We start from the raw sequence: 12,132 nt of genomic DNA on the forward strand, positions 1-12,132 counted from the left end.
CTGAAGCTGGGTAAACAGGCGGCCGGCCCGAGGCCCGGCGCGAGTTCCTCCCCCGCGCTTCTGCCCAGGGAGGACAGGGCCGTTTCAGATGTGGTCGTGGCTTTGTCCACCCCCAAATTAAAGACTGAAATGTAAAGATTTCTTTGCCCCGCCGCGTTTGAAGGTCGCCTTAGCGTGGGGAGCCCCACTGTCCCGAGGGTGAAGAACTGGAGTGGCCTTTGTTCGCTTCGTCCCATTTTACGGCGGGGCTGGCTCCCCAGTGGCTTGAGGTTTCCTGAAACTAGGTTGGACAGGGAAAGGGGGTTTTGAGTTACTTCTTCCCTTTGCCTTATTTGGAGAGTGGGAGAGAAAGATGAGGAATTTTACTGGTAGGGTTGTTTGTTTATGTTGATGAGGGTTGAACCTAGGGTCTCTCTGCCTGCAAAGTACGTGCTCCACTACTGAACCACACTCCCAAACCCTTTGCGCCAAACCTTCGGCGCCTTTTACTTGTTTTTGCTTGCACGAATCCTTCCGTAGTCTTCTTCATTTTAAAAAAATATCAGGTTTGGATTTTTTTTACTCTTTCAGCGCCCACTCATTGTATATTTAGTGAGAGGTCTTTTCCACCCCGGGATCTGTCCTAAGTGCTTGTGAATATACACGGGGAAGCGGAAGGAGGCACGCTCAGACCCTGCCTTTGCCATCTGGGGAGATGCTAACTTAGGACTCCATAGCCTTGAAATTGGATCTTCTCCACTTTAGAGTCTCCTCACACAGGCAGATATCGCCCGATAGAGCTCTGGGTATAATGCATTCTTTATGTTTATTCTTTTAACTCCCTTGTGTATAGCACGAATATAGAATCTTTTGTGGTTATATATAGTTGATGGCTCTCCTACAACTCGTAGTGCCACCACCAACACAGAATTTTGAGCAAAGAGCTTTTGGGCTTTATTTTTCCAAAAAAGATAATTTCACTATAAAAATAACTATTCCATTTCTTTTTCCTGATCAGCAAGACCATACAGGTGCAGCCTATGTATCTACCATTTCTAGTGCTCACATTGTGGGGAATATATCTTGTCCGGTCAAAACCTGCATTCCTTTATTGGGCCTGTTAATTCCAATTATTTTCTTATTAGCCTAGGTGATGTTATCTAGATTGGACGATTTAGAAGTGGACTCTCCTCAGAGTCGTTTTTGTTCTCATGGTATTGAGGTTGACAGTCTCCCTCCACCCTCTATAATTGGATCCCTGTAATTGTTTAGAAGTTGATGAGAATTATTTTTAATTCATAATATAAATTTCTTGGTAGAGAAGTCAGGGCAGTCATCTACTTAGCATCTAAACTTGATCAGAGCACCTTAAAATGGTCATGTTACACAGAATTGTAACATTGCGTGTTTTAGAATCTTCAAAGGTTAGTGATTTTTTTTAAGTAACCCTTAGCATTGACTCCATTTTTCCCCCTAGCTTTTTCCTTTTTTATTGCCTGATTAAAAATGTTTATTTGTAATTTGAGAGTGAGCATTAGCTTTGTTATATTCATATTTTTAGTAAATTTGCGGTCTCTGATTACTATAAAAAGTAGTTGTGGAGTCTCTAATATTGTACTAGGATTTGCTTTATATAAATTTTTTTAATATTTTAGGAAGACCGACCTTATCATCAGAAGTTGGGATAATAATTTGTGATATCACTAATCCAGCCTCCCTTGATGAAATGGCTAAACAGGCAACAGTTGTCCTCAACTGCGTGGGACCTGTAAGTAATCAGCCCTTCTTTCTAGCACAACAAACATTCCATTCAGTTTTAGCAAGAGCTGGTATTTCACACTGTGTCCCAGAGGAACATAAGGGCAGAGGACAGAAGGATTGGTTGAAAATCTTAACCCCATATGGGGAGTTTTTCTTCTAGTGAAGAACAACTACGTGACCACAGGCCCCTGAAACAGGGTCTCAGAGCTACTGCACCCAGGGAATCATGAGCCTGTTTGTCCATTGGTTACAGCTGTGATGTCCAGACTTTTTCCTGTATTTCCTTGCAGTACAAAAAAAAAAAAAAAGTTTGAGTATTCATCCTTTATTATAGCATTCCTGTATTATTCTACAAATATATATGCTTAAAGTATAAAAAGATAGAAACTAAAAAAGCATTCAGTAAATATAGAATGCTTGCTCTATAAACTGCAGCATTCCAGGCAGCTGGGGCACTATGGCGGACAAACAGAAAATCCCTTGTGAAGCTCCATCCTTGTGGGCAGATGGAAGAATAATAGGACTATAGGGATAGATGATGCTAAGTTCTTGGAGGAGAAATGACCCAGAGCAACGATAGATTGGCACATAAGTTTCTTTTAGGTAAATGGGGAAATTTTCAGTGACGAATCAACATTTGAGCAGAGATAGGAAGGAAGGGAGGGGGTAGGCCATGATTATTTTTGAAAAATGTCTCAGGGAGAGCAAATACGCAGGTTCCAAGGTGAGAGTGTGCTTGGCAAGACGGGGCTGTGAGAGGAGACAGTGTAGCTGAGCCTGGGAGCAGGACTGGGAGGTGGGGGTGGACTGAAGAGTTGTGCAGGAGCTCGGTTTTGCAGGCCACCAGCAGGACTTGGATTTTCCTCTTAAGAATGACCAGGAGTCATTGAATGTTTGAAAACAGGTGTGAGCTGATTAATTTTGAGTTTGTTCTTAGAGGAAGAATGGATAATAAGGACCAACAGTGGCATGCTCCAAGCAAGACTAGCACTAGGGAAGAGCAATAGAAGTGGTAGGAAGAGATTGGGCTCAATATATATATATTTTTTGTTTGTTTGTTTCTTTTTGAGACAGGGTCTCACTATGTAGTCGAGACTGACCTGGAACTCACTATGTAGCCCAGGCTGGTCTTGAACTCACAGACATCCTTCTGCCTCAGCCTCCCGAGTGCTGGGATTACAGGCGTGCATCACAAGGTCCGGCTTGGGCTCAATATATTTTGAAAGGAGAGTAGCTTTTGCTCTTACAATGGATGTAAGAAGAGGCCTAGAGGAGGACTTTCAGACTTAGCCTACAACGAGGTGAATGTTGGGATCATTTACTGATCTGTAAAAGCCATCAGAATTGGGGAGACTTTTGAAAACAAAGCATCTAAAACATTAATAATTTTTAAAATGGAAAGCAGGAATATTTTATATTAAATGTATATGCAATTTAAATGTTTATTTAGGTTTATCCCCTTCACTAGCATAGACTCCCTCCACTGTGTAGCCTTCTGTAATCCCTCTGGTGCATACACTGTCAGCCATGCTCCTTTGTCTTCCTCCAATACTCTAGGCAAACCCAGCGCTAATTATTCTGGCTCTAACTCTTTACATGAACACAAGTATCACAGGGTGGCTGGAGAAAAACATGTAGCATGCTGACTCGTCTTGCCTCTAACCTACTCTTTTTTATTTTTTTGGTACCGTGGGTGGAACTCAGGTCCTTGTGCTTATGAGGTAGGCGGCGGTATCACTGAGCTAAATCTCTGGCCTTTAAACTACTCTTGTCAGGCTTTTATCCTCACTGTTTCAATAAAATAGTCTGGCAAGTCCCATCCTGTCAAATCCAGTCCTCATCTTTAGCCTCTCAGCGTTCGATCCAGTCCTCTTTTCTTTACTTGGTTTTTCGACTCTCACTTTCTCCTAGTTTTCCTCCTGTCTGTCATCTTCATTTATCTCCCATGTTGGATCTTTTTGTCTTTCCCCCTCTAAATGCCTGAGGTCTCAGAACTGAAGCCCATCTGTTGGGCATGTGTAAATGAGCAAGAATTATCTGCTTTGTTACTCTGATTTTTACCATTTATCTCATATGAGCGTAAGGCAAGGGAAAATCTAAAAGTATAATAAAATAGAATAGGGATAATTTAATAATAGGAAGTTTCGACCTAAAATTAGCCAGTGAAGTGTGTAAGATGTAACAAAATAATGGGTAGGTTGTGACAAATAGGAAAATGTGTACCCTTTCCATGAGCAACTGCTATTTTTATGAAGTTCAGTAATGCTTTACTGCAGCTTGCCAGTACCTGTAAATAAACAGATTGGCTGAGCTTGGAGGTATTTGAAGTTAGGCAGGTGTGGAAGAGCGGGTGGATATTCCATGTATGTAGAAACAAACGCTGGGTGTGAAGCAGCAGCACGTTAGGGAGTTACAGGGAGTTCAGAGCTGGGGCATGGGGAATGAGGGAATGTGATGTGACATGATGCTTGAGAGCTTTGAAATGCTGGGAAGCTTAGACTTTGTGCTGCATAATGGCGTATGGTGGCACACACTGGTAATTCCAGCACTCAGGAGGCTGAGGCAGGAGGATTGCTGCAAGTTCAAGCCAGCCTGGGCTACATAATGAGTTCAAGGCCAGCCTGAACTACATAGCAAGAACCTGTCTCAAAATTAAAAAAAGAGGGCTGGGGATTTAGCTCAGTGGTGCCGCTGCCTGCCTCACAAGCACAAGGCCCCAAGATTGATCCCTGGTACCCCCCCAAAAAATTAAAAGAATTTATATTACATGATGTAGGCATTGGAGAGCTAATGGGGGATAAGAGTGGTAACAGGCAGGAAGCAGAAGGAAAGATGATGCCAGATTTTTGTTTTGAAATAATAGTTTGGTATTTCCTTGGAAATGGGACTAGACTGGTCCTAGGAATGAAAAAAGCAGTGAAACTAGTTGGATTTTAGTAGCAAATTAGATGTGAGGTGGCAAGATCTGGACTAAGAGGTGGATGTGTAGAGAAATGACCGAGTTGAGATATTTTGAGGGGATGCTTTCAGTGTGCTGATTTTATAAAACTTGTGACTCTAGACCTGCTGGATTGAAGGCAGCTCTGGGAGGGATGGCCCTAATCACAACGGAAGAATAAATCTGCCTCTTTTGTCCCTGGCACTATGCTGAGCTCTTGTGGTTCTTTTCATCATCAGAACAGCCCGGTGAAGTTGGTGCTGTTATCACCCTCATTTTTGTCAGTAAGGAGATGGCAAGTGACTTCCCAGGGTCACACAGTGAGTGCCCCCAGCCCTGGGTTAAATCTGGTCTGACTTGAAATCTTGTGCTCTGGGCTGCTGTGCTCTTCAGCCATTTGTACAACTTTGTCTCTGAGTCTTTTCTCATTTAGTACGCTGGAAAGGATGTTAGGAGAGGGGCCCAGGCAGTCGCGCTCCTCTCCTCCCCTCTCCTCTGTGTGCTAGGAAGGAGGAGTGACGGGTTTAGTGAGAACCCATTGGATTCAGTTTTAGATTTGTCGAGGCTGAGGTGTCTATAGACACAGACACTTGTATTAAGACAAGAAACACAATGTGTTAGAGGTTTTTTTTGTTTTGTTTTGTTTTTTGTTTTCTTTAAAATAAGTGAGGTAATCAGGGTGAAGAGGAAATAAAAGCTGGGAAAATGCAGCCAAAATGAAGTAAGCTTTATGTGTGTGTCATCGCACATGTCCTGTGTTCTACTTGGTCCTAATATTTCTAACAAACCACAGAAACGGGACCCTTATTAGTGAGCAGCTCTGGAGTTAGAGGTTGGAAGTCACTGACACACACATTGTCTTTGGAGTTAGGGGAGTAGGTGGAGTGGGGAAGGAGGAAGAGACACCTGCCTAACCAGCCAGGTCAGCTGAATCAGCCGTGGTGATCAGTGGCATGACATGCTGCAGCCAGATTGCCTTCACATCCCTACCTGCTGTTCTTAACAAGACCGAGGCTGTGGAAGTGAGGGTAGGGAGCGAGGAAAAGATCTACATACTTGTAAAAGTCAGTGTCCTGTCATTTAAAGTGTCTCTTTACTTGCATCTCAGTGGCTGGATAGAAGAAAAAAATGATCTCCTTTCTCCATCTTTGGAATGTGTGTTTCCTCTGACCCTACCTTCACAGAGGGAAAGATTGGTCAGCTTCTTTTAAGATGGCTTGAATCCTGATGTAATAACTATTATACAGTGTCATTTTTATTGTAGTTCCTTGAGGTTGAGCAAAAAGTAACTTGAGCAATCTGATATCATAGATTCGGAATGTCTATTGTAGCTAGCTTTAAACTTACCTCTTCAGACTTTCTCCTATTTAAAAAAAAATTATTATTATTATTTTTGCTAATAGTGCTTTGAATCTCCATGTCTAGCCCCACTAATCAGGAAATCTGTCACTTTTGATTTGTAGTATGTCGTCCTTAGTACGATCTGCCCTTCAGATTAGTCCTTCAGCCTTTCTCACTTGCCTTCTTTGTTTTCCAGTATCACAGTTGGAGTGATATGTCTGTGCTATAAACCTTACATCACTGTCCTGTTTAAAAATCCTTCAGGAAAAAAAATTGAAAAAATGAAGATGTGTTAGCTATGTGCACGTACCAACTCCCCATGAGGAATATAGGCATTAAATACTGCAAACTTGCACCAATAGTTACTAATTTCAAAGAATGCCGCAGGTGTGCCTATTTATCTAGTAAAGATAAAGTGCAAACTTGTTAGCAGGTACTCATTGTCTTTCCCCATTAGGCCCTCGTACTTTATTTTTTGAGACAGGGTCTTGCTGTGTAGTTCAGCAGACTGACCTTGAACTCACAATGTAGTCCAGGCTGGTCTCAAACTCATGGTAATCCTCCTGCCTTAGCCTCCCAAGTGCTGGGGTTAAAGGCGTGCAGCACTGTGCCAGGTGTAGGCCCTAGTACTTTATCTCTTTCCAGGCTAACCTCTCGCCACTTTCTCCTCAAACACTTGTGTGTCAGGTTACAACCTTACGTATACTTTTTCCTTTATTTGAATTTTTCTTTTTCTTGGAAAATCCTTATCAAAATTCAACTCATGCAAATGACTACTTTTATAAAACTTTGCATCTTGTTTTCTGTTAGAGGTAAATATGTATTCCTCTGTAATTCCATCATACCTTTATTATTTATACTGTGATAGCTGGAATAGTATAGGTGCCTTATTTTGTCAGTTTATCTTTAAGCTACTTCATTAGCATTTGATTTTGCTTTTTTTGTTTGTTTTTTGTTTTTTTGAGGCAGGGTCTCACTATGCAGTCCAGGCTGGTCTTGAACTCACAGTGATCCTCCTGCCTCAGCCTTCCAAGTGCTGGGATTACAGGCGTGTGCCACCATGCCTGGCTTGTTTGTTTTTTGTTACAGCATTTGATTTTGTGATAACAAAGACTATATTTCCAGGACAAATGACATTTGGTTGAATAAAGCTTCCCATGCAAGAGTAACCTGTTGGTTTTCTTTATTCCCCTAGTATCGATTTTATGGAGAACCTGTGGTAAAAGCATGTATTGAAAATGGAACGAGCTGTATTGACATCTGTGGGGAACCTGAGGTATGGAAAATAGAAAAGGAAAAGCGGAATTAACCACACATTTTCTGTTTAATGAAGTGGAAATTTTTAGTTCAGTTTTATAGTCACATTTTGAAATTGATGCTACTACTTAGTATCCCGAGGAGTATTCCTGTGGAATCCCATTGATAGTACTGATGGTCAGGTCTTAGCTTTAGCTTTCTTGAATTTTTTTTTTTTTTATCACAACCTCAGTTATTCTCTTTTTATATGGAATGTGCTGATTTTTACTGAATGCTTTAAGCTGAATTAATGAAAATACTGTACTAGCCAGGTATGGTGGCACATGTCTATAATCCCAGCACTCTGGGAGGCTGAGGCAGAGGTATCACAAGTTTGAGCCCATCCTGGGGAACTCAGTGAGACCCTCTCTCAAAATAGAAAATAAATAAAGGGCTGGAGATACAGCTGAATGGGATGGCCTTGGATTCTGTCCCCAGTGCCAAAAAAAAAAAAAAAAAAAAAGCTATGTGTAATTTTTAGAATCAGGTACATTCACAAATATTACAGAATAATCAATGTAAAATCTCCCAGTCTTATTTATTTGTTTATTTTGTGGTACTGGGCATTGAATGCAGGACCTTTTCACTGAGCTACATTCCCAATCCTTCTTATATTTTGAAACACAGTCTTGCTAAGTCCCTGTTACCCAAACTGGTTAAATTGCAGTGTTCCTGCTTCAGCCTTTCAGAGTGCTGGGATTATAGGTGTCCACCACCACAGCTGGCTCAAAAACTGCGTGGCTAGGTGTAGCTCAGCAATAGAGTTTGTGCTTAGCCTGTGTGAAATTACTGTTCATGTTTATTAAGTGTTTGTCAACACTGTGCTAAAACTTCTATATAATTTTTGAAAATATACTTATAAAGTAGTTATCTTCCTTTCTATTTTATAGATGAGGAAATGAAAGTTTAGCAAGGTTAAATATCTTGCTCTGTCACACACCTAGTGAATACAACTGGGACTTGAGGTTTGCCCGCCTATAGGAAGTTGTGTAGCATTATCACCTTTCAAATGATAAATCACGTTTCTGTAGTCTCATTATTGCCGTTATTGTGCCAGTAGAATCTGTACTTAGAAGTTATCAATTGGTAATATATATGTAAAAATACTAGGAAAAGTATAAATTACCAAAATTGACTCGAGGTAGAAAACATGAATTAGACAAAAGTTTTCTATATTATTCAAAGTAACCTGGAGCATAAAAATGATGAAAAGCTTCCAAGTTATCCCACAAACTACCATAAAAGTATATCTAACCCCCCCTAATAGAGCCAGGAGTGTAGTTCAGTGGTGGAATGCTTGCTGAGTATGCATGAAGTTCTGGGTTCAGTCCCCAGCACCATCAAGCAAAACAAAACATATATAAGTACAGCTCAAAAAGCCCGATAAAGGCCCAGGGTCTCTTTTCTCATCATCTTTCCTCCCTTTTATCTCTATGTAGAGATATATGTAATGGTGTTCATCTGGGTAATGCAATTTTAAGTGTTTATTGTTTTAAATTTATTGGCACTTTTTAATCGGTGCAATTTAGATGTACGTAATGATCACATTCATCAGAGGGAATTTGTATCTGTACATAATATATTTTGAGTCTTCTTTTCTCTCATTCGTCAACCCTTCATCCCCTCCTTATTTACAAAAGCTTTGTTTCTATTTTTTCCTTCTTTTCTCATTTTTAATCTTCCTTCCTTTTCCCTTTCTTCTCCCTAGTTCTGCTTCCCATTTGAACATTTTCTTCCTATTTCACAATATCTATTATACCTTTTAGTCCTTATTTACAGTTTCAGTTTCTCACACCAGAGAAACTGCAGTATACATGTGTGTCTGATTTATTTCACTTAGAACTCAAAAAATCATAGTCCCCCATATTTAAAGGTCCAGTCCAAAAAATGGGCATCTGAAATGAATATATACTTTTCAGATGAAGAAATACAAATAAATATATGGAAAAAGGTTTAACACCATTGGGCATTCAAGAGATGCAAGTGAAAACAATACTGAGATCTCACTCCAGAAAGTGTTTTGTTTTTATTTCTTCCTGTATTTAATTTTTATAATATTTTTACATTTAAAATTCATAAAAAACAGAACCATTACACTTAGTGGCATACATATTGGCATACAGTCATTGCGGAATAAATGAAAAAAACATTTGACAGTTAATATTTTGCTGTAGAGCCATTTTGGTTAGCATTTTTCACTTTTTCTTTAAAGATAAATTGTCATGTATTGGTCTAGGTGTTTCTGTAAATGCTGATTCAGTTCTTTTTCTGGATTTGTTTAGTTTCTGGAGCTAATGTATTGGAAGTATCATGAGAAAGCTGCTGAAAAGGGGGCCTACATCATTGGAAGCAGTGGCTTTGACTCCATTCCAGCGGATCTGGGAGTGATATATACCAGAAATAAAATGAATGGTAATTATTGTTCAATAAGCAGTACTTGAATTTGAAAATAAAAGAGCTTTGTGTTTCTAATTGTGGTGAGCTAAAATCTAGTTGGAAAAAAGAAACAGCTATAAGTGGGCAATATTGAAACAATACTGTACTTTGTTTTTAACATAACCCCACCTTTAATAAAATGCTGTTATTGACTTGCTGAGATACAGATACTAGTATAAGTGTTTTAAAATGAGAAATTGTCCAATGTTTTATCTTAGTTATGGTTAGAGCTCTCACATTTCTTAGAAAAAATTTTGGTAACCAATATAAATTCAGACTTTTTGTTTAGAAGTTAATGTATTTTAAGGTACAGTTTACACATAGAGTTAAAAGGTTTTGGGTCAGTTATGTAGCTTACTGGTAGAGCACTTGCTTGGCATATACAAGGCCCTGGATTGTCCCCAGCACTGAAACAAAAATCTTTAGAGTCTGAAGTTTATTTTTTCTTTATGGTAGCCATATATGTATTTTATTGAGGTTATTCCTAAATATTTGATAGTTTTTCTTTTGAATAGGTTTTCTTCATGAGAAGTATGACTAAGGTTGTTTCGAAGTTTTTTTCCAGATACTGAAAACCTAGAAGTCAAAATATAACAAGTACCTCAGCTGATTTCTTTTTTTTTTGGTACCGGGGATCGAACTCAGGTTCTTGCGCTTGCGAGGCAGGTGGCGGAACCGCTGAGCTAGATCCCCAGCTCACCTGATTTTTAATAGAGGTCCGCATTTTATCACTGTACACTAACTTAGGTGGCCCATGTTCTTTCTGTGGATCAGATTAGAGCACAGATTCACATACACAGGCCACATTCTCAAACATCTTAACGTTCTGCGTATTCTCTATGCAGTGGGCAGACCAGCAGCGTTTATTTATGTGGCTGTAGCTGTGCGGTAGTGTCCTGTGATGACATGCATATTTGTTGTCAAGGCCCAATGCTTTAATTTTCTTTTGGATTCTTTTTTTTTGGTACTGGGGATAGAACTCGGCCTTACACTTGAGAGGCAGACAGGGGAACCACTGAGCCAAATCCCTGGCCCTTTAATTTTCTTTTGGAATTAAAACCAGGAACAATATTTCCTAAGCAAATTATATATATAAATATATATATATTTTTTTTTTAATTGTCAAATTTTGAGAATCATTCGATTTTCTTTTCCTTATATTTTTGAGAAACTCAACTGTTAGATATCTAGCCATTGTTCTATATATCAAGTTTTCATGGTTTCTGCAGTTGATTTCTCCCCTTTTGGGGGGCTTTGGATTTCAATTTTTATTTTATACTTATATTTTTATTTTAACAGCCTTGTTTTAAATATTTTATAAGTCATCAAAAGGTGTTTTAGGAGTTTTTTTACATTTGTTGTGAACCATTTTTAATAAGCCCTTGAAAGCTGTTATATTTGAAGCAAGAATGATTCCCATGTAGGGCCGGGGATTTAGCTCAGTGGTTTGGTGGCCTGCCTTGCAAGCGCAAGGACCCGAGTTCAATCCCCGGTACCAAAAAAAAAAAAAAAAAAAAAAAGAGAGAATAATTGCCATGGATCTGATTTTAATAATTTTGTGCTGGTCCTTCCAGAATAAATTAGGTAAATTGTTGCCTCATTGGGGAAGATTCTTAATATTGTCAATTTAAGTACTAGAAAAGATGTCAGTATCAGCAGTTATAGTTTATGGTAAACTCAACTTTCTAGCAGCTTACCTGGCCTTACCTGCTTCATAAGTCTGTATAATAACATAATAAAACTGTCACCTGTACAGATTTTCTTCTCTATCAAGCTTAGTAAAAGTCCCTGAGTGAATAAGAATAGTTTATTGCTTGTCCTAGTTAAATAATGTCAGTTTTTCTTTTACTGCTCTATTCTTTTAGGTACTTTGACTGCTGTGGAAAGTTATCTGACTGTACATTCAGGACCTGAGGTTAGTTTTTCATCGTGTTTTTTCAAGTCAATACTGAAAACGTTTTCGAAAAGATGTGTTTCTCTTTAAAAAAAGATTTAGATTAATTAAAATTTATATGTATTTGTAATTTTTAGTGTGTAAGTCACTGTTTTTGTTTTTTTGTCCCCCCACCCCCATACTGGGGGTAGAATTCAGAACCTTGTACGTGCAAAGAAGGTGCAGTACCACTGAGCTAAATCTCCAGCCCTAAGTCACTGTTTAATTGAAAAAAGATACTAAATTATTTTGAGTTAAAATGAATTTCATTTTTAAAACAACTCTACAATTCATTGTATTAGAATGAATTACCACAGTCCCCACACTAAGACATCTATTAATGTAATTAGTGTAATTAATGTTGTCAGTCAAGAAAACTTAACACCTTAGTGGAAATCAGTGTGTGTGTGTGTGTGTGTGTGTGTGTGTATTTTTTTTTTTTTGTAGC

General features: G+C 39.0%; 1 protein-coding gene across 2 annotated transcripts in view; it reads left to right on the plus strand.

Annotated features, from left to right (window-relative positions):
• Sccpdh (saccharopine dehydrogenase (putative)) overlaps positions 1-12,132 on the plus strand; it is a 34,905-nt gene that overhangs the window by 1,422 nt on the left and 21,351 nt on the right. For both annotated transcript variants that reach the window (XM_033762057.1, XM_033762058.1), the window contains exons 2-5: positions 1,635-1,747; positions 7,215-7,295; positions 9,598-9,727; positions 11,617-11,666. In XM_033762057.1, the coding sequence (XP_033617948.1) occupies positions 1,706-1,747; positions 7,215-7,295; positions 9,598-9,727; positions 11,617-11,666 (303 nt within the window). In that variant the 5' untranslated portion in view covers positions 1,635-1,705. The remainder of the gene's footprint in view (positions 1-1,634; positions 1,748-7,214; positions 7,296-9,597; positions 9,728-11,616; positions 11,667-12,132) is intronic.

This window comes from Fukomys damarensis, unplaced genomic scaffold (genome assembly GCF_012274545.1).
Source record: "Fukomys damarensis isolate Sample0158 unplaced genomic scaffold, DMR_v1.0_HiC HiC_scaffold_11, whole genome shotgun sequence".
Lineage (NCBI taxonomy): Eukaryota > Metazoa > Chordata > Mammalia > Rodentia > Bathyergidae > Fukomys > Fukomys damarensis.